This window comes from Ictalurus furcatus, chromosome 13 (genome assembly GCF_023375685.1).
Source record: "Ictalurus furcatus strain D&B chromosome 13, Billie_1.0, whole genome shotgun sequence".
Classification (NCBI taxonomy): Eukaryota; Metazoa; Chordata; class Actinopteri; order Siluriformes; family Ictaluridae; genus Ictalurus; species Ictalurus furcatus.
In genome coordinates, this window is record NC_071267.1 from 10,244,519 (window position 1) to 10,267,583 (window position 23,065).

The 23,065-nt window shown below is 41.3% G+C and overlaps 1 protein-coding gene across 9 annotated transcripts in view; it reads right to left on the bottom strand.

Annotated features, from left to right (window-relative positions):
* Positions 1-4,852: 4,852 nt before the first annotated feature.
* myocd (myocardin) overlaps positions 4,853-23,065 on the bottom strand; it is a 103,341-nt gene continuing 85,128 nt past the window's right edge. For 2 of the 9 annotated variants that reach the window (XM_053639117.1, XM_053639116.1), the window contains exons 4-16: positions 16,555-16,620; positions 13,541-13,596; positions 13,249-13,324; positions 12,791-12,955; positions 10,886-11,067; positions 10,407-10,508; positions 9,834-10,117; positions 9,544-9,700; positions 8,442-9,380; positions 8,160-8,303; positions 7,333-7,458; positions 6,481-6,538; positions 4,853-6,332 (exon numbers count right to left, since the gene is read on the bottom strand). In XM_053639117.1, coding sequence (XP_053495092.1) covers positions 5,755-6,332; positions 6,481-6,538; positions 7,333-7,458; positions 8,160-8,303; positions 8,442-9,380; positions 9,544-9,700; positions 9,834-10,117; positions 10,407-10,508; positions 10,886-11,067; positions 12,791-12,955; positions 13,249-13,324; positions 13,541-13,596; positions 16,555-16,620 — 2,933 coding nt within the window. In that variant the 3' untranslated portion in view covers positions 4,853-5,754. Of the gene's footprint in view, positions 6,333-6,480; positions 6,539-7,332; positions 7,459-8,159; positions 8,304-8,441; positions 9,381-9,543; positions 9,701-9,833; positions 10,118-10,406; positions 10,509-10,885; positions 11,068-12,790; positions 12,956-13,248; positions 13,325-13,540; positions 13,597-16,554; positions 16,621-20,253; positions 20,805-23,065 lie in introns of those variants that run through there. The other 7 variants (XM_053639124.1, XM_053639118.1, XM_053639119.1 and 4 more) reach the window with 7 other exon arrangements.

Sequence of the window (23,065 nt, forward strand, 5' to 3'; positions counted from 1 at the left end):
CTATGTAAGGAATAAAACACAACGGGACATGCTGTTATAAGAAAATAATCAACGTTGGGGCCCTTGGACATGAAGTAGAGGGCCGTTACCAGTCCAAAGTTGATTCGTTTCCTATAACAGTGCTTCTGGAAGTGTTTTATTCCTCTTATACCACAGCAATTTGTTAACATTAACATTTTGTATTTATTAAAGAACTACAAGCCATACTTTTTTTATTATCAGTTTATAGTTACGTTAATGCTGTGAAACATCCGTGGAACAAGTTCGTACCTCTTATGACTTACAGCAGCTATAAACAGTCATTTCCTCATCAGCCGCTCATTTTGTCCTCTTTCTTGAAGTTAATAAGACGAGGAGAAAAAGTTTGTCATGTGACAGAGAAATAAAGCCCTCCATCCTAAAGATTGTTGTGTTAGTGTTTACTGTAGAAAGAATAATGTAATAGAAGGATCGCAGTAATATAAACCTGTGGTTTGTCTTTCTGTTGTTATAGAAAAGTAATCAACACCCTTGACCAATCAGAACTGAGAAATCAACAGTGCTGTGATATAAATATATAACCTTAATCAGTGCTAATAATTCTGAAGAGATGTTAAGGATGGACCCAAATGGGAAGCCTAAAGATCATGAGATTACTGTGGATGGTACCATAACACCATGTAGAAACCATGAGGATGTTCTCCCTTGGATAGCCTTAGGATTGCACTCGAGTCTCCATCATTGAACAGTTAATAACTTCAGTTTGATACAGTACGTTAAAACTATAACGAATTCAGAAGTGACTCTGATACTCATACTCGAGTTCCTATTAACACAATTATATATTCTTACTGTCCATTTTATTCGGAACACCTGCGCATTCATGCAGTTATCTGCTCACGCAATGATGTGGCAGCAGCGCAATGCACAAAATCGTGCAGATACAAGTCAACCGCTTCAGTTAATCTTCGCATCAAACATCAGAATGGTGAAATAGTGTGATACTGATGACTTGAACCATGGCAGGGTTTTTGCTGCAAGATACCAGTATTTTTAGATGCTTCTGATATCCTGGGAATTTCACGCACAAGTCTCTAGAGTTTACACGGAATGGTGCAAAAAAAGAAAAACCATCCTCTGCACAAAGGGTCTGTAGTCTGAAACACCTTGTTGATGAGAGAGATCAGAGGAGAATAATCTGACTGATTTGAGCTGACAGGAAGTCTATAGTAACTCAAATAAGCAGTCTTTACAACTGTGGTGAACAGAAAAGCATCTCAGAATGCACAACACATCAAACCTTTGTGGTGGATGAGCTACAACAGCAGATCGCATCAGTTTCCAGTCCTGTCAGTCAAGAGCAGGACTCTGAGGCTATCACGGGCACAGATTCACTGACACTGGACAGTTGAAGACTGGAAAAAGACCAGGCAATGTATTTTTCTAAGTTCAGTTTGGGCGAGTCTGTGCCCATGATAGCCTCAGAGTCCTGCTCTTGACTGACAGGACTGGAAACTGATGCGATCTGCTGTTGTAGCTCATCCATCTCAAAGTTTTGTGTATGCTGAGATGCTTTTCTGCTCACCATGGTTGTAAAGAGTGATTATTTGATTTACTACACACTTCTAGGCAGGTTGAACCAATTTGGCCATTCTCCTCTGATCTACAAGGCGTTTCCACCCACAGACCTGTCACTCACTCAGTCTTTTATCGTTTCTTTACAGCATTCTGTGTAAACTCTAGAGACTGTTGTGTGTGAAAATCCCAGGAGATCAGCCATTTCTGAAATACTCAAACCAACCCATCTGCTACCAACAACCATGACTCTGTATCAAAGTCACAGAGGTCACACGTATTCTTCATTCTGATGTTTCGACGTGAACATTACCTGAAGCTTTTGTCCTGTATTTTCATGATTTTATTTATTGTGCTGCCATTATTGGCTGATTGGTTCGTAATAAAGTGGATGTTGAGTGTAGTATACAATTACAGAAGAGTAATGATGTATAATTTTTATAATCCCACTCTCTGGAGTCACCCAGATGAAAATTGATATCTCCTTTTGAGTCTGGTTCCTCTCAAGGTTTCTTCCTCATGTCTCAGGGAGTATTTCCTTGCCACCATCACCTCTGACTTGCTGATTAGGGATAAATTTATAAATGTAAAATTTCTATCCAGAACTTGTACATTTCTGTAAAGCTGCTTTGTGACAGTGGTCATTGTTAAAAGTGCCATACAAATAAAATGGAATTGAATTAAGATGACAATTGAGATTTGTACAACTGTTTCATCACTGAAAAAAAAAGGGAAAGAAATCTATTACTCAAATTTTGGAAATTTTTAATTTGTTGGTGTTTATTGAAGTTTTAATAGTACAGTGGTGGAGACATACTGAGACGGTTTACATTGTAAAGCTATTCAGTGGCCAAGCAGTACAAAAGCTTTTTGTCACATCTATATATTTCTTCCGCAGGAGAAAAAAAAAATGAAGACAAAAATAACACAAATTTGTTTTCTTCAGCAAGACAGAGCAATCATGTGTACTGGACAGATGTTCTGGAATGATGGAATTCGCTCGCACTCATCTGGTTTGCTGGAGTAGTGTGTGGTAAGACTGGAATTGATGAATAATGTGTCTTTAAAATTTGAATCCAGCACTACAGAACATTAGGGAAAAAAGGAGAACATGGCTGACTGCCACTTGGTCTGGTTATGAGTTTGTCCATTGGCATAATGGAGGTTTAAAAAAAAACAAAAAAAACAACACATTTCTTAGCGATACAATCCTCCAGAAAACATTGAATGGACATATATTTATAAATCCAATGTAAGATTCCTTACATCCCCCTATTCTAAAGATTCGTCTCTGTAAACCTGTCATGTGTAGGAGGATTTGTGCCAAAGTAAAGCCGTCACAGACCACAAAATCAAAGACGAAGCGGTTCTGTTGCTTTTTTTTGTCTCTGATAATAAGAAAGTAAATAAATTGAAACTTCTACGTGATCCATGAAGCCCTAAATGCACTAACATAAGGCCACAGTGTGAATGCTCTTATCACTGTGCTGTTCATTTACATTAAAATACATAAATGGTTTATAAGGCAAAAGTGGGGAGTTCTGAGGATAGTGTGCAATAATAACACAGCAAGTTGTTCATTGGTGTGGAAAGTGGCTTAAGTCCTCCACAAATCGAAACATGACGACATCCATTCAAATGTCTTGTAGGGGTCTGTTCACAGTTTAAATCGTCAGTGAACTCGATTTTCCTCTCACTCATCACACACCGAGGTTTGACAATACACAAAGATGCATTTTTCTTTTGCGCGCGCACAAAATACTGTTGAATTAATAAAGAGAAAAATGTCCACAGGTCTCGTATCTGCCAGTCCCACTGTGGGTGCAAATGTTCACAGTAAAACAATACACGGTATAATACATTTCATTCTGCACAACTGCTGGGAAGAACGGGCCACCTCTATTAACACTTTTCTTGTAAAAATAATAATAATAACAACAAAATAAAATAAAAATTCCATTCCTCAATGAATTTGAACCTTAACAATTGAATTTCAGCTTTCAGTAACATTGCAAAATTATTATTTTTTAAAATAGTACAAAAACACTTTAACCAAGCGAAACTGAAACTGTGCTGTTAGTGCAATCGGAACGTTTAGCCTAACTTGCTACATCATTGACTCAACCATGGACAAGCGAAGAAAGGGAAATCAAATTAAAAACTCATCGACTTTGGGCGCACAGTGGCTTAGTGGTTCGCCTCACACCTCCAGGGTCGGGGGTTCAATTCCCACCGTGGGCCTGTGTGTGCGGAGTTTGCATGTTCTCCCCGTGCTGCGGGGGTTTCCTCCAGGTACTCCGGTTTCCTCCCCCAGTCCAAAGACATGCATGGTAGGCTGATTGGCGTGTCCAAAGTGTCCATAGTGTATGAATTGGTGTGTGAGTGTGTATGTGATTGTGCCCTGCGATGGATTGGCACCCTGCCCAAGGTGTACCCCGCCTCGTGCACGATGCTTCCTGGGATAGGCTCCAGGTTCCCCGTGACCCTGAAAAGGATTAAGCAGTATAGAGGATGGATGGATGGATGGACACATTGACCTTCACTTCCACATATAGTGTATCTGTAGGAAGCTTGTGTCTGGTTGTAGAGTAGCAAAAACTGAATGTAATATTTGAACCATGATTTGTTGAATTGTTAGCTGTATAGTCAATAAAAAAATATAAAAAAAAATTACTATAAAAATATATATATATATATATATATATATATATATATATATATATATATATATATATATTATAAAATTATATTATAAAAAGGATTTTGTACCATTCCAACTTCCATTTTATTGGCAATTACACACATATACATGAGGGCATTTAGTGTAAATGTGTGTGTGCTTTTGTTTTCACTTGAGCTCAAACTGCAGCATGTTTTAACTCATATGACAGCTGTATGACTTTGATGAATACGTGCCAGTGTGACGTTTGAAACTTTCCATAATAGTAAAATATATATTTATGTTTGGATCATTTTTAAGACACAAAAAGTGCATTTAAGGACGCGACGGTTAGTATTGCAACTCTGTAGAAAAATAAAACTCGGCGGTCAGATTTTCCTAGGCCAAGCACGATTGTCATGAATCTCTTGAGTGTATGCCTCTCCTGTATCCTGTTCCTAAACAAAGGAATGTCTCATAAATATCTTCTGTATAAATATATCTATGCAAATATCCAAATGTCCGAATAAATACAGCCGAGATGTGACGTCTTCCAAGATAGCAAATGGGTCACGTGTCAATATTATTAGTCATATTACAAACAGCCACAAAGATGGAATCTTTCATATAGGTGGCAAGCAGTGAGCGAAATGTAAACGTAACATTGTTTTTTTTTCTTTTACAAAGATAAAAGATGTTGAAGATGTGTACAACATGCTTATAAAGTTTTATATGTAGTCATTCATTAAGGGAATACAAATCAAGGGTTGTCAGTGTTGAGACCTGACCTAAATGCATTGACTGTAAGATTAGCATGTTTGTTTTGTATTTAATCCATGGACTTGTAACTAAGACATACTCTCACATTATAGATAACGATATATTCTGATACAACTACATTGTATCTCAGCTGTCTAAATAAATTAAAATGATTTGAAAAATATAAATGGGGACGGAAACCGAAAAAATATCTAAATAATAGAACAGAGGCAATTACATGCTGTCCAAAAATATATGCCAAGTGTGTCAAAGTACTATACTACTCAAGGTGCAGTGTGAGCATTAATGAATATTTACAATAGCACATTAGAATACATGTGGTGGTGATTTGTTTTTGTGAGCACTTCAGGAGTGTTTTGCCACACACCACGTGCAGGAAAGACATTTGAAGCAGTAGTGTAATATTTACAAATGGATTGTGAATGCTGTTGAATTTATTTTAGATGTTTAGTATGAACGGATTCGGTTCGTTTGGTTTCTGTTACTTCCAGTAATTCTTTCCCACATTCTTTCCCCACAATATAAAGTCTAAAGGATTTTCAAGTTTTGGACCAGAACAAGGTTGTTTTTGTTTTTTTAACTATAGGAAGAACATACTGACTGATATTTTAACAGGTCAGCCTGTAGCTTTATTTTATCCTATTGGCTGTGCGTCTTGTGGAAAACCACATCATTCAAAATTTTGGATGTGAAGTGCTTCGTGTTACTGCTCAATATATACCTAGCTGTATGTTCTAACTAACGAGGGTCTCTGGTCAACTTCACCAGTGCTCAAGATGCAGGTCCATGGCTGAGTTCAGTCCAATGTCAGTCACGTCCAGGAACTCTGTGTTGAAGATACTGGGTGCTGATGGAGCCATGCTGCTGCTGAATGCTGTGGCTGAGCTGGGAGGAGTTAAGTCCAACCACTCCATGCTTTCCCACGGTGACTCAGAGAATGTCATGGCAAGCCCTTGGCCGTCTGAGGGTACTGGCGAGACTTTGGTGGCCATGGGAGACAGAGGTGTGTCCATCAGGTCTCTGTTGCTGAGCAACTTGTCGTCGTGGTGATGACCTGGGAAAGAGTCACCTATTTCCTCCAGGTGGCCCTCATCAGTGCCCAACTTGACAGGGATGATGTCAACATGGCGGCACACTGGGCTCAGAAGCACCTCCAGTTGGCACTCGGTGTGCCCTGCAGCATGCTCGTATGGCACTTCAGAGGGCGAAATGTGGCTGTAGTGGCGGTGGAACTTTGGCATGGATGTGGCAGTGGTGGCAGTGTTGTTGGGCGAAACTGTAAGGTGAGGCACAACTTTGGTTACTGGGGACCTCTCTTCTTTGGCGTTACCTGGCATTTCTTGGTTTGGGGGGGGGGGGGGGTTATAGACAGTGCAGGAAGAGGGGAAGGACATTACAGCATTTATCAGAACAGGTTAGATTAAGGAACGGGGATAGGGGACTAGAAGGGGCATGCTACTTTTATACATTTCTACTTGTATACTCACCTCCGCTTTCAATAAGGACATCAAGGAGTTCGTCCATTTGCTGACTTCTGGTCATCTGCTGCAACAAAAGAGTGCACTCATATAAATCATTAATCATACAAGCATTTGGTCTCATATTCTCTAATTTGGCCCTTTGCATTTGCGTTGTAGTTATCATAAGCTTACAAAATGTCACTGCCACAGTTGGACACAACAATTATGCTAAGCCACTGAAACTTTCAAGTACAGTACATCTTGTTTACTTCTCATGAGAAGAATAGTGCATAATGACTGCAGCAAGACAAACAATTTCTTTACTGTACATAATGGCTTATCCTGCAGTACGGACACTGCTGTTTAATGCTCATAAATGGGAATTCCACCCAAAAATCAAATATTGAATGTTTCTCTTCTATACCACTAGCATGCTGATAGAAGCTAAACTTGTAGAACCAGTATGCTTTTCCAAGTCAGCTTGCTTACTTTCTGGTTTCGACTCAACAACATGTCAAAGCCTGAAAACAGATTGAATCAATGATTTCATTTCAAATCCAGGAAGTGCACACTGTCTACCTGTGAAAGCATTTTTTTTCACCGCAATGTATATATAACTGACAATCGAGACCAATATAGGTACACACTTTTTTTTTTTGGGTGTAATTTTTAGGCAAATATCAGCCAGGAAGCTCTCTACTTAGCACAACTGTTCATGTATTAGGGTGCTGATCATGCAAGGTGAAAGCAGAGAATTGTGCATTGTGAGGGTGGCATAGAAGAGAAAAAGTGTTTGTGATTTCTGTGTGTATGAGCGATGCCAGAAGCTGGAGTGATGGTGGAAGCAATGAGGCTCAGCTGGTCTTGGGACTCCTTTACCTGCTTCACTGCATCCTCATAGCATGGGGGCTGTTTAATGGCAGATGCAGTAGAGTCTGAGCTACAGAAGGTAGTGATGGAGGTGGACTTTTGGCCAATGTGCCTGGGAGAATGTAATATTGCCATCTATATGAGGAGATAGGGTGAAACGTTATACCTCAGATGTGGAAGAGGGACCAGATAAAGGCTGAAAAGTTTTCACAGATCACGCTTGGGTGTAGCAGGCATTATATGTGTTTGGCCATGACAAGGGACAAAAGGATCAACTGCTCATTTCTTTCCTCACTATCTGTCCTGGAATCATCTGTCAATGTTGAATAATAGCAGGTAGCTTTGATTTGTCCTACCATCTTGTGTGAGTTTGGCATGTGATATGACCACATGATCAGATTCATGCACATTGAGAAACTTGTGACTAGCAATGTTTATTCAGTTCAGTGAATAATGGGCTGATGAAAACATGTGACCAGTGTATTCATGATTGTTGAGAAGGTATTACAGATAATTGACTTGTGTGTATATGTATATATGTATGTATGTATATATATATATATATATATATATATATATATATATATATATATATATATATATATGTACATACATATATATGTATATATGTTCATATATATATATATATATATATATATATATATATATATATATATATATATATATATATATGTGACAACTGTGGGAGGATCGGTTTTGTGGCCACAGATAGAAGGAAAATCAGAAGAACAGTCAGTTTGTGTATGAAGGCTTTTTGTGCATGAATACAGTTAAGAAGGTGGGATGATGTGGACTAATCTCATCTCCTTACAAACCTTTTGCTGCATGTTTAGACTTTTGGCCTTAGAAGACCCTCTGGAGTTTAGGTTATTCTCACTGCTTGGGTACAATGGCTGCATATTTCTCTGGTCAGGTGAATAGCTGCAGCTCACAGACTGAGCAACATTCTTCTGCTGGAGCTGCAATAAGGAGCAATATTTTGTTAAATTTGTTTCAGATCCTTACGAGTCGTACCAGCTATATTCCATGTTCCTTGATGAAAAGGACTGAAGCCGTACATCAGAAAACTACTATAGCTTTTTTATGAGGCTGTGTACCTGCATGGGATGTGGTCTGGCTCCATTGTGAGGGCAGCTGTCCCTACCCAGGGGAGGTGTGAGCAGAAATGGATGGCTAGGAGAGGAGGGCAGGCTGTTGGGCTGTGGGCTACTTGAGTTCTTGGTCACTGGTGAGTCTTGAGGAGAGCACTGTGGGCTTAGATAGGCTGGGAGACCAGAAGGACTTCTAGAGGAGGGCATGTCCAGGCTCCGAAGTCCACCACCTAGGCCACAGTGTCCCATTGGCTCCATGCAGCTGTTTGGAGGCCCATTTTTTGGCTGCTTGGAGGCCATTGGACAGCTGGAGGCTACATGCTCCTGTTTGATAGACACACCAAAGAAGTGTTGCATCTGGCTGGGGGGCTGCAAGTGCACTGGCTCCTGCAGACCATGACTGTGCTTTCGTTTATGCAATTGCATCCGCAGCTCCTCTACCTGCCTTTGCTCCTGGTGTAACTTCCATGTCAGCTCCTCAATCACCTTCTGCTTCTCCACCAACATCTTGTCCTTCTCAGTGTCCAGGCCTGGTTCACCGTGCAGGCAGTTCCCCAAGTTCTGGTTGTCCTCTGCACTCAGTTGAACCGGCGACGGCTGCAGGCCAAACTGTGGAGAGGACATAGTGACGTCGCTAAAACTGTCAGGAAGAGAGCCGCTGACAGACAGCTCAGAGGAGGCAGGAGAGATGGGTGGGGTGGATGTAGTACTGCAGAATGGGTAGTACCCTCCTACATGAGAGACAGTACCAGAAGAACTTGGGGATTGGTAGGAGGAGAGCGAGCCAGTGGGGGTCACCGGGAAGGTCACAGTCGTGATATCTCCAGAGCTGGAGGGAGAAGCAGAGCTAGAGTCTTTATAGGGCCTCAGCCTTTCTATGAGGGCAGTCTTCGTGCCCGACACTGGGAGACCTCGTATTCTCAGCTGCTGACGAAGCTCAGACACCTGTTGCCAGGAAAAAACAGGAAAATTTACTCAGTACAAGTGACGATCCAAGTTCTTCACTTCTCTTTCTATATCTGTAAAGACTACAATGGTATAACTTTACCCTATGAAGATACTGTACATAGAGTTGTGTAAAATGTCTCCAGATAAGTGCATTCAGTACCTTTAGATCATCAAGGTTAGCAGGCAGAGGCCCTGGTCTGACTGGAGTCATGTTGGATGTGCTGCAGTATGTGGTCTTTACAGGAGATGAGGAGTTGCTGTTTTCTGTACTGGTGGCAGCACTGGAACTACATGGCGTTTGCTGTTCACTGGTCTGCCTGAAAGATATTCCCACAGTCAAACAAAAGTCAGACAAAAGTTTCATCCATAATAATAGGACTGAATTTGGAATATCCTGACCAAATCTGAAATTTGAAATTATATCTATATATATACATATGTAAGACTCACTTGTTTGACAAATGCTGGTGTACGGGCTGGTAGCTAAAGCTCTGGCTTTGTGGACACTGGGACTGGTGTGAGTGATTCTGCTGCTGGTGCTTCTGCTGGCTGAGAATCTGCAGTTGCAGGAATAGCTGCTGCTGCTGCAGTAGCCGAGCGTAGGCTGAGTCCATTGGAGGAGGAGACTTTTCTGCTTTCTGGTCAGGCGGAATGTACTGGTGGTACTTCAGCTTTTTCACCTTTGGCTTAACATCTTTGGGCTTCTTATGGCGATTTTTGTCTGATGGTTTGGACTAGTTCATGGTCACCAAGGGCAAATAAAAATATAGTGAGATGTTTATCATTTGAAGTTATCATTATTTATTATTGGGTTACTTAATGGTAGATACAGTACATGGAATTTGCAGATCAAATAATGCCCATATTAAGTGATTGTACATGTCTTTGCATTCTCTTGGATGTAGACTGTACTGCACCAGCTATTGGTATAACTGGTATAACATATACTTGGCGATAAAATGTTTGCACTCATGTTTATCAGTAATATTTGCAGACAATATTTGGAGAAAATGCTTGTCCTACCTTTATTATTGCAGGGACTGGAATGGGTGGAGCTGTCTGGCTGTTTGTCACAGCTGGACCTTCTTCTTGGTTTTGAATAGTGGATTCTCTGGTTTGTGACCCCTTAACAAAAAAGTTTGACAACTTAGCAAGAGAACTGACCGAATCTTCTAATTCAAATATGTCTCTTGAGGCATTTTGGGAAAATTGTGTCTGTTGAGCCATGCCAGGAAATATGTAAAGACCATTGCACTGTTTACAGTTTGTTGGGGCATGTCAGCACTGTAAGCACCTTTTATACACTGATAACAAATTAAGCAGGACACTGCAATTTAATTTATTGCCACAGAGGGCAGACTTCTCAAAGCTATTTCGGACACTTCTGTAAAACTTGCAGTATTTTGTGGAATCCTGTTGATTTGCAGTCTTCTAATAACCTAATAGTTTAATCAGGGAAGACTGAGTAATGTGTATTATTGTATGTTAGTATAGTTTATCACCTGTGTAGGGCCTGTGGCCAGTGAGGGGGATGGAATGCCACCGCTGGCCTTGCTCTCTGCCAAAGGCCCGGCTGAGCTCTGGGACTCATCACTAAGAGGCTGTTCAGGAGACAGGCTTTCGCTGCTGCTGTCCTCCTCAAATGCATACGAGTCCTCCTGCTTCGGAAACTTCCCATGATTCACTAGAAACATAACAAATGGACAAAACTATACCAAAACACTGCAACTCCCAGGAACTGAGATAAAACTATGGAGTCAAACCTACAAACAAGCAAATTAAAGAGGGGAAACAAACGGATTCACTCTTAGATTGAAGTTATGACTGATAGAAAACAAACAGACTGAATAATATCTTTACTAAGAGGATGTCTCTGAAGCGTGTGTCTGTGTAAATATTTGGGAAATTGGCCTATTGCATTGTGCACACCAATCTTGTATATGTGTAGGCAGGGGCTGCAACAGATGCGTAATTGGACCCAAAATCCTACTGTGCCTTAAGGTTGTGCAGCAGACATGATCCTGGCCATTGCTGAATGGTGCCATTTGTATTTTTACTCATGCCTAGTCAAAGCACTTGGCTCATTGGTGCTGTGATGTAGAGGGAGCAGGCTGACAGGACCACTTCATTCTAAAGGGGAACCTTGATAGTACTGAGCAGCTCTGTCCTATCAACGGAGGTCAGCCTAGAGGCTACGAGAGGGACAGTGTGTAGTGCCAGTGTGCGTTGAGATGGGAAATGGTGTGTGTGTATATGTGTGTGTGCTGACGCTTGTGTGACTTGTTCAGTATCTAAGCATGTGACCTGCCAAGAGTGTGGGCCCTGGTTTCAATCATGACAGACACTCTGCCTGCATTGTGCTGGGCACAAACGCTGTGTACCCTCCCCCAAGCCTAACTGCTGTCCAGCAACAGCCAAGGAAAGTGTGAGTGTTTTTTCCTTCCACCTGTTGGGGTTAGACTGGACTGGATAGTGTAACTAGAGACACCTGACCTCTACCTGTCCACTTTTATCAACTAAGTTAATCCCATACTGACCCCATCTGATAAAAAATATACAAGCGGATAAATGTACCAAATGTTGCTCAAAGAACAGACAAATTGTGTCTGAGTGTATATATATATACACACAGATACTGATGACTTTTCAGATTACAGAGAGCTTGTAATTACCTTACGGGAAACATTGTAAAATCTCAGAGCTCCGTTGCTTATTTAAAAGCCTGCAGGTCTAATAATCAAACCCGAAGAGTAGGTCATGGGAGTGTTACAGGATGGGGGTCTCAGCAGTGAGGACAGCTGCAGAGCGGCACAGTCCCCCCTCAGACACCTTTGTAGGTGGCTCGGTGGAGCCACATAAATCATGACGAGTCAAAACAGAGCAGCAAGAGGCCACGTTCATTTGATCTCTAGAGAAAAGGGTGGGTCCAAATACAGCTGCTGTTTGTCTCAATAAAACATGCTCGTCTCCCCGCAGAGGTAATGTAAACTGAAGTCCTCTGCCTTATGGTCAGCTTATGCAATACATTTACAGACAAGTCCGAGGAGAAAACAGATTGTTTACTTTTGAGTATGTCTAAAAACACTGACTTTAGCAGAATCTAAAGGGACAAAGTGTGATTATGCAGCATAGTAAACACAACATTGAGTTAACACTCGTGCGCTAGAGCTGATGGCCTCCTAAATCAAGCTGTGTTTGGTGAGGAAAAGTTTGGAAGGATTGTCAGGAATCTTGCTAAATATCACTTGATGGGAGTGTATTTGGGGTCAGTGAGTCATTGCCAGAGCATGAAAATGGCTTGAAAATATCTCCTCCACATTTCCTTTTGATTTGACATAGAACGTGTGAATTGCAAGCAGGGATTAGATTGTAATATCCATCAACATCAACCTAACTCTTTCTGCTACCTTTTAGAGCAGCCTCTTTAACTGTTGAATCGACGGGTATGATGTTCTTCTCGACCAGTTCCAGTGGACCTGGTCTCAGAGCGATTTTCTCGTTAAGGTCGTCAGCAAGTCGGGCACGCTTGAGTTTGCTCTGCGAGTCTTGAGTGGGGCCCTCGCTGGACGAGTCTGCATAGCAACACAGCAATCACAAGCAGTATTAATCCAGATCCAAAACCTTCCACTTGCATGCATACACCATGCAGCAATGGTAGGGCTTCTAGCATAAACAGTTATTGTCTGACCGTCCAAGTCAGGCCTCACCCACAATGCTCATCACTCAATGTGGATCAAGCAGCTGAAAATGCATCTAATGTAAGTAGCTTTGTTTTGTGAAATACTGCCAATACAAACCATTTTAATTTGGAGTTTTAAAAAATATATATTTTATAGGACAATGTGGTAAGCATGGAAGGTCTTACCTTGTAGAACGTGCATGTTAACCAGCTCTGACTTCTCTGGCCTACTTCGGATTTTATGCTTTAAGTAATCTCCAGTCTGCGAAATATTAACAATTAGTGAAGGACTGAAGGACAGCAGAATTGTAACCAAATGTCATTTTTCTATTTTATTTGTGCACAGTACTAGACAATTTCTTGATTATCCATATTTATTCTCCAAATAATACATAAGTTCCTCCTGGCAGATATGGCACGTGCCAAGGAGTCATGTTTACTTTTGCTTCAGAAAGATAAAGTGGCGTTTTGCTCTGACCTTGGAGCGTTCAAGACTTTTCCTCTGCTCATGGAATGCAGCCGGACTCTTCAAGGCTGGAAAAATAAATAAGAATGAACTAAATAAATGAGAAGGAACTAACCGTCTCTGTCAGTGAGGCCATTTGTGTGCTCACTGTCAATAAATCCTACATAAATACCCATTGCTTGCCCCATCTGTCCACTCCTGGATCAACTGCATTGTCCTCAGTAACAGTGTTGATTGAATGGCTAATCTGATCACTTGACTTAAACACAAAGGTTATTTGACCGCATATTCGGGTGTTTTTCTTGTCCTCAGGCAAATCAGTATGCTTTAGAATTATTCCTGATACAGATATACATACTGTATGCAGATGGAGAATATGCATCATAGTTATACTCCCAATATAAACATATTGTTTCCCACCCACGTTATCTAATGGATGTGCTCGCTGGATGTGATAACTGCAACATGGTAAAAGTGTTCAAACCTATTCCTGGAGCCCTGCCTGATTAAGTAGCACTAATGATGCTGATTAGATTAGAAATGTTAGATTTCTGCTAAGCCTTGGTCTGAGACATCATCCAGACTCCTTGTCTTCTTTGGCTTGTAAAAAAGGAAGCCATGTACAATTATATAGAGTAGATCTAAACTGTCTGCAGTGTGATATGCTTAGATTTATGTAGACCAGTGAAGTACCAGTTTGTTTGTTTGTTTGCTACAGTCGTGGATATCACAACCCACATCATCAAGTCAACTTAGACCTAATGTGTTCTATTGATGAAAAATTCAGGAAAAGAAAGCTTAATGGCTCCAAACAATATTGTTTGGAGGATGTAAATAATGTTGATGAAATTAATCTATACTGAGGGAGTCGATGGAATAGTTAAAGGGATCCAGGGATACCAAACAGTTCAGAACCACTGATTTAAACTATGTTAATATAAGCGGGGGGGGGGGGGGGGGGGGGGGTTGGGGGGGGGGGGTTTGCACTGGAACTGTCAGTCATATTGATAATAAACCAGTTCCTAAAAATAATTCTACAATTTCAAAGCCATTTTAATGAATCTTGAATCGTCAAATACATGACCAGAACATACAATTACTTTGCCTTGTATGCTCTGGTTTGGAAGGGTACTTAATTTCCATTGGCTGTCAGTACAATCCCCTATAACAGAATATTTGCTTTGCAAAGTTGCGCATTGAAAGTTTGCAGTTCATCTGAAATTGTTTATTGCATGAAGTTGTTTATTGCCACTGTCCTAAAGTGCAGGCAGTTATATGTTTATTTTTCACCTCTGTGAATCTAAAAGAAAAAGAAGAAATGTGAGGCCTTTAAATTAGACTGTGGAAGTTTAGCTGAATGTAAAGGCATATTCCCAGACAGTTAGTCAAGATAGAGTAAAATAAGATTTATGAAAAGGCCGCAAGCTCCTCCCGGCCACACGCCAAACAGCCTTGAGAGGCCTGACTGCTGCTTTCAAGTGCCTAATAAACACCAGATGTTCCTGGGGAGCTGTATATATGGGGCACACACACACACACACACACACACACACACACACACTGACCATCATCCTTCCAGACAACAGAAGAATGGCTGAAATATTCCATCCATAAAATAATGTAACAGATTTAGTCATTTCAGCCTCATATGTGCTCTTTGAAACATAAGGTGCTCTTTGGCGGGCCGGAAAACACATGTGGAGACCTGAAAGCTGGTGAGATTACGAAGACGAACCAACCTGGAAGAACGCTGACATTCTGCAGTCTGATACAAATGATACACTTGTCTTTAGTGAAGCTATAACTTGCTACAGAACACTGTCCAGTAGCTCCAGCTCTGTTATTCATTGTAATTATATATATATATTATACAAATATATATATATATATATATTTGTACTGTACATTTCGCCTGGTAAAAGCTTGTTGATGGCAGCTGTGGCAAATCTCCAGCTTCATTCACTTCTGGCCTGTAATCAATTGATAAACAGCCGCTGAAAATTCTTTTTAAAGGGCTGCAGACTGGCCAATCGTGATTTTGGGGGCATTTATCTTTGGCAGTCTCCCAGAGATTGATAGGACTGGGCAGGCCTCTGGATTCCTTTCCTGTGCGCACTTACACTAGTTATCTCACCACTGGAGCCTTTCTGCCTGCTATACCATTCAGTAACATGTCTCAATATATCCAGTTCAAGAGCAAAATACACTGTGAGTAAGCTGAGACCCAGACCCATAACGGTACTGCACGTGTGTATATGTGTTTGTAGCTTATAAGAGTTTGACACTGAGTACAACTATACAGTAGAAAGGGGATCTAGTTCACAGGTGAGCCATCCCTGTGGCAAGGGGTGTATTTTCTTTCATTCCTTTGGGTGTTTTACTTCATATCATTCGACTGTCAGTATCCTCACATGAATAGCATATGTACACGAAATACTCTGTATGGAACTCCTGGTTAATTGTCTAACCTAACGGATGAAGGATGTCTGAACTGAACATGAATGTCAGCAGGCCTACTGATGCTTTGCTGCTACATATTAAAGAGTCCTGAAAGCATTGGTGGTGAAACAGAGGCGATTGTAGTGTTGGTGGTGCACTTGGCTTGCTCATGGTCTCTTGAACAAAGAGCATTCCACTGAAGTCATCCTTTACCACAGAATGTACATGAAGGAATATGATTTAAAGCAGTGGGATGTTTATCACTTGCACAGGCCATTCCTTTTTTATTGTTCTGTGGAAGACCTATGCTGAACATTGCTGTGCTTCCTCTGAAAAGCCTTACACTTCTGGCCAGGCACACTCTAACATCTGATGTGATTCTCCACATTTATGGCATATCATCCACTTTTTTTTTCTTTTTTACCACTTCCCTACCTCTTGTAATCAATCAGCTGGTTTGCTTCAGACTGACACATCTCAGAAACGCCACTTGGTAGAATGGAGCATACCAAGGGCCTTGAGGAAAGGGAAGGGGGTGGGGGGTTGGTTGGTCAGTGATGAGTGTGAAAAAAGGAGGTGTTACTCACGAGGCATGATGCCCTGGTCTGCTAACTGCTCCCGCGTCCTCCTCTGCTGGAGCCTCAACTGCAGGACTGTGAGTAGAGGAGGGGAGGGAAAGAGGAGAGAAGAGACAGAGCGAGGGAGCGTGAGACAGAGAGAAAGAGAGAGACAGATCGATTCACTAACCACGAAGCAAAACTTGAGAACTGTAAATCTGCATCTGGCCAGGGAACACATCATCCCCTGCAGGCATGCAGAGATAGCAGAGTGTCTTTCCTCTGTCCTGCTTGAAGTTTAGCAACGGGCTAAACGAGCAGCTCTTGCATTTATGACCCTCCTCTTCACTGGCCCTCACGCCCACGAGGACCACACACTGTAGGGAGAGTTGTTTAAAAGCCAGGAGCTATGTTTATCATAGACCTACATCCTGTTTTAAGAAATATTTGTGGGTCTGTTGCTTTCTTTGTTTTTGGTGGCGTGTCTCATATCAGGATAGCAGACGTCAGTGTGTCAACTGTGGGTCACTATATGAGAAGTCATTACGATATAATGGATTGACAAATATTAGTATATTGCTGTAAAATGGAATTTGCACACATGGATCAAATGTTAAGCAATTTTCAATGGCGACTGTGGAGGGCGTGCACCTATGCTTGTGCTTTCACGCAAAAACAGTCTCCGTGCAGCACATCTGCTTCTCTTCTGAACACATTTTGGGTAAGATGAAGCTGAGAACCACTGCCAAGCACAGAAGAGTGGACTGTTAATGGGCAAATAGGTGGACAGTGCAGGGGAGCCTGGCTGATTTTTGGCACCAGAAAGGATCCTCTCTCACCCAAAACAGCACTGGCAGTTCTCACAAGTCCCATCATGGACTTTACCTGGAAGCAGTTTTGGACAATTTTTTTTAGTTGTTTAAAGAAATCTAGGTCATGCACAAACATTTATTTTACAACATATATCTACCTGTTGTTTTGAAAGATTTCTCTTTTTCAGATGTCCAAATAAATCAAGGCAGGATTACAGTGAGAGCAACAGGTGAATTATAAAAAAAAAAGGAAAGTAAAAAGTCAAAGATAGAAGAAATGGCTTCGAGCATGGGTCTGAGATTGCTTCCTGGCAGTGTCAGCACTATTTGGCGATTGTTTGCGGTGGGGAGAGGTGGGCTTGATGAAGAATGCCAAACCCCTTGATTGCCCTAAATAATTATCCTCTATAATAACCATCGCAGCTTCACAGACACTCTGGATCGAATAACCTCAGCAATAAAAACCATATGAGCTGACTTAATGGCCTAAAATAGCTGCACCAGTTGTCTTCGGGGCATATATCTGAAATAAAATAAAAAAAATAAAACTCAACTCGTACCTACCCTAACAGTTTTGCATTTGTTCCTGTTGTCGAATAATGCCCCGAGAACTTTCATTGGTATGTTACTTTGAATAATCCCTTACATGTTGTAGAATAATAAGAAATCCATTTGTCCAGTGCCTGAACATCGTGGACTTCATCAGACTAAGAACAAACAAATCCTGAGGCCTTTGAAGTGAAATGCTTTTTCTGTGAATAGCAATAAAGGCAGTATTCTTGACATGATGCAGATGGCTCGGAGACATTTGTATCCATATGATCAGTGTGCTTCTGTAGTGGTTGACTTATCCCAGCCGTATAGTTCACGACACCAGCAACTGCACACTTGGCTACGGGCAGGTTCAGCTGTTCGGCTTTTGCGTCTAACCAGGATCGCCATTGTTTTGTGTACCACCGGTATCTCATTCGCCCTCTGTATATCATATGAACTCGAGACCATTTCTGTACAGAACAGCCAAGGTCAAATCAAGACCCAACCTCAGAGGAGACGCCAAAGGTAATGCAGTAGCTCGCAATAATCACGTTATTTATGCAAGTTAGGGGGAAAGGATCATTGTGGGAGGACATGATAAACTCGCTTTGACTCACCAGAAGGCTCACAGACTTATTAAGCTGTCAGTAATTTGAGAATACCACACACATGGCCAAACACACAGTGAACAGATGCAGTTAAACACAGTCTAACTCAGTGGGGTCTAGTGTATGTTCCGCCCCCTCCCTCCCTCCCTCCCTCCCTCCCTCCCTCTCCCCTCACCCCTCACCCCTCACCCCCTGAACTCCAACTCCTAATCCGAGTGAGCAAAGTAATTAGCATTGGCAGTGCTTGTTTACTAGCTAAGATTGAACCACACTGACGATTATCTAGGGTCTAACTGATACGTTAGCTCCCAAATCAAATGACCACTCCATTAGTTAGTGGATGCAATAATATAAATAATAATACCATCTGGAAATTTTTTGAAAGGAAAATCAAAGTGAAAGCAAAAATGTCAGTCTGTTAAAGGAACACATGTATATAAGATTATCAGCTGATGTGGACAGTTACACATCTTGAGAACCTTTGGCTGCATCGATCAAGTGACTGCGACTGGATAGTTCTCAGCTGCACAGGACACCAATTCTGCACTACACACCTTTAATTGTCTGCGCTTTTGGTACAGCATGTGCACAGTTATGTAATTACGTAATTCCGCCCATCCCTTACAGCCGCTAATGAAGTTCCTCAAAGCTCTGAAAACGTCCACAAGGGACACACTGGCAGATCTCTATCTACCCTGTTTTCTCTCACGCACACACACTCATGCAGGGGAAAATAGTGGCAACCAGTGTGCATTATCGTAGCAAAACCTATATCCCTGTGTAAACAGTCCAACATCTGTGGAGCATTATAGCACTAATATGTGCTGGTCAAAATAAGCATCTTTTTTTTCTTTTCTTTTCTTTTTTTTTCTTCCATACCACACTGTGGATCCGAGACATTACATCTACCCTTCCTCTGGACTCGGGGTCATTTCCTTTGTGTCAATGCTCTAAACAACAGGAGGGAAACGCTCAATTTTGCCTGTAATTTTGGGTGAGCCTTTAAAAAAATGTAAGAAAGAAAAAAAAAAAAAATCAGACTGTGAAATCAAATAAAGTCTTTGAAAGCAAAGTGCAATTGAGCCTTCAGTTGGTTCTCAGCAAGTTTGGCATGTTTAAATATTTGTCAGACTATGTCAGTAGCATTTATGTCAGAGAGGTGGCAGTATTGTTCACAACAGATTCGTTTCAAGACAAGATTCCAGTATTCGTCTGAGAGAAGTGCCGTGAGCCGACTTGTATATAAACACGAGCACAGAAGAGACGCTTCTCAGTTCCTGAGAAGGATGGCAAGGCAGAGAGAGAGAGAGAGATGAGTGGAAAATGATAGAAAACAGCCAAACACACTACGAACATGAGCTGTCAGCTTTTAGGACGACTTTAAAGCAGCACTTCGAAGGAGTAACATGACTGGTAAGGTCATGTCAAACTGCCATTTTTGTCTTTTGATAACCTTTGACCTCTGTCTCACATCAGTTCGAGCTACTGGAAGCAAGCAAACAGTCACTTATAACTACACATGTGCTGTACGTTAAAAATACTGCAATGACGACTCCAAGCATCATAAAAACACATAATTACGAGCACAGCTTAACTTTACAGAGTGATACGTTCTATAAAATCATGGCTCTTTCTTTATGATTCCATTCTCAAATAATATCAATATGACTATTTAATGTGGTTTGAAGTACTACAGTTTAATAAACAATATATTATGGACTGTTAATTAAATCCAAACAAAGTAGGTGATAAAGGATCGGCATGAGATATCTTACCTGATCTAAATTTGCTGCGAATGAGTACGGAGTGTTCAGAGCCCAGCAGGGTCATTCTGGTCACAGTAAGGTTCCAGTGTCAGCGCATTAACAGAGCAATTTGCAAACTTCAGTCCAGTTGGGTAGATTTGTCATCAACAGGGTGGCCCCGAACAAGTGAGCACAGAAGTGTCAAACGTGTACACATGTAAATGCTGAGCGCAAGATGACCACAGAGTGTCAGACAGCCTGCTTGACTCTTCAGAGTGGCTACGGTTCCATGTAGCAGTGGGGGCTCCACTTCATAAGAGAGAAACTGATAGGACTGTGCTGCTGGGAGGGTCTTAAACCGGAGGAGAGTGTGTTGAGCCCTCCTCCAGCTCACTACTGAGTTCTCCCTCAGCACAGGACAGGGCTGCCCCTACTGTTCAGCAACATGCGAGCCCACCACACACACATACACACATCAAAACACACACACTCATGGGGACCAACAGGTGTCAATGCTGAGAATTAAGATGTTCTACTTCCTCAACAAAACATTCCTCTTCGTCTTCACATCTGCTCTTAAATGCAAGAGCATCTTAAACACCATCCTACCGTCTGGGATAAATTTTCAATTTGAAGTGTGGCTGTATTTCATTCTTCTCACATGTTCCTCAGGAGATCATCACAAAGGCAAAAATATATCCTGGTGCACGGTGCTGAAACTAGAGTTAGTCTGTGTGTATTTTATCTTATCTAAGGAGAAGAAATCTCCACTCAGTGTTCTGACAGCCTTTCCTCCAGCTCCCACGATCTACCACAAATATCAGAGCGGATAGTTTGGTCTCCTTTGGTAGTTGGAACACTTTAACTGTCCCTGTAGACCTGCAGGTTTATTCCATACAATGCACAAGAAAGTGAGACTATAGCAAGGTACATTTATTTATTTGTTTATTTATTTATTGCAATTCCGAGAGACATGGTAGTTACAATAAGAGCCTTGTGCTAGAAATTGTGCAAACTCTTGCAAACTAATGCATATGGACCTCAATTCTACATGGACATTCTCGCTGTGGTTGCTGGGATTACGGTTGCTACTATGGCCTTGGGACTGCACTTACCACGTACAGTTTTGCACTCAAGTCTCCTTTAGTGAACAGTAGATAAGTTCAATAAACAAACTTCATGTAAAAACCATAATGAACTTTCTTTTACTTTCACACTATCTGTTGTTACCCAGATGATGATGGGTTCCCTTTTGAGGCTGGTTCCTCTCAAGGTTTCTACCTCATATCATCTTAGGGAGTTTTTCCGTCACCACCGTCGCCACCGGCTTGCTCATTAGGGATACATTCACACATCTAAAATCTGTATGCTGTGTTTATATGTTTCTGTAAAGCTGCTTTGCGACAATGTCCATTGTTAAAAGACCTATACAAATAAAATTTAATTGAATTGAACTGAATATGTCCCATTTCTAACTGTTTACACTCGCAGGTTTGCCCATAATGGAAGGGAATATAGGAGAAATACTATAGTGATGTCATTGCTTAGCTCCGCTTACACTTCTGTGTTCCTCACATCTATTTTTCAAAGCTTTTTTTTCCCCTCCAGACTCAGCACTGGCTCGTTGTTTTAAAGCACTTTAGATTTTAAACGAATCCAAGAGCTTAGACTTGCTAATGGCACCCAAACAATCTGTTCACTCCCTTTGCCACGCGTAACGCTCCACTGTCCAATATACAAGCGCAGTCAAATATTTACATTAGTACGTCTTGAGTTGTAAGCGGGCTGTTTTTTGGGGAAAAGAGTGCCTGGCTGCACACAGTTCCCCTTGACTGGAGCTTGGAAGGCTTAATTAGCAGGTGAAAGTGCTTAAAGGGAGGTTGTGGCAGCGGCCGATTCTGAGCATCCTTGTGAAATTCCTCAGAGGGTCACTGAGTCCTGTCCTAATCCCTCCCTTTAATTGGGTCTCGCGTCTCTAGAGGAGACATGTTTCATCTGAGCAGACTCCTCAAGAGCGGCTCAGTGTGACACTTCGGGACATGAATAACAGCTCTGGGTTTATGATAAATGAATGTTTACAATCATATAGCATCGGCCCGAGCAGACACACACGTGTTCTATAGCATAGAATTCAGCTACAGGCTTATGTTATGGCTGTGGTGTAATATAGCTTTATGACCTCTGGAGTTTTAAGTGCTTCTTGGAAACCTGCGGTTAACACCATATTGAATTCATCAGTAATATTACCATCCTCCGAAATGTGTTTATTGGCACCCCAAAACGAGGTTTTATTAAAAACCTTTGCTTTGAGAGTATTGTTAACATTTGCATTTGGGTTTTATTATAACCAATATTGCACACACTGTATAATTCAGTGTGTTAAGGAATAACAAATATCGTTCATCAGTTTTCACTGGAAAAAAAAAAGCTTTTAAAATTGAACCGCATCTACAAGTTTCTTGTTCCGTTTTGTCTTCTTCGTTGTAACAGCATAAAAAACGATTTCCTAATGGGTTAGTGTAGTATAAGGACTGACACACATGTCACCTGATGGATCTGTAGAAATCAGCAAAGTTTCTATAGCATTCTTGTTGTTTCAGAAAGTCAGAAGACATGAATTTGTTCAGGATTGCAAACAGACACCCACCTGTTTCATGTTCTGCGATCAATTAATGTTTTTTTTTTTTGCTGTACACTGTCTAGTAATGTACTCTGGTCGGTCGATGTAATGTAACTATCTCTGTCACTACTGATTTAGACAGTCTGAAGGCAGAGCTGCTGAAAAAATTGGGGAGTGGAGGAGTGGAGCTTGTCATGCTCTTGGCTATATCTCAGAACACCT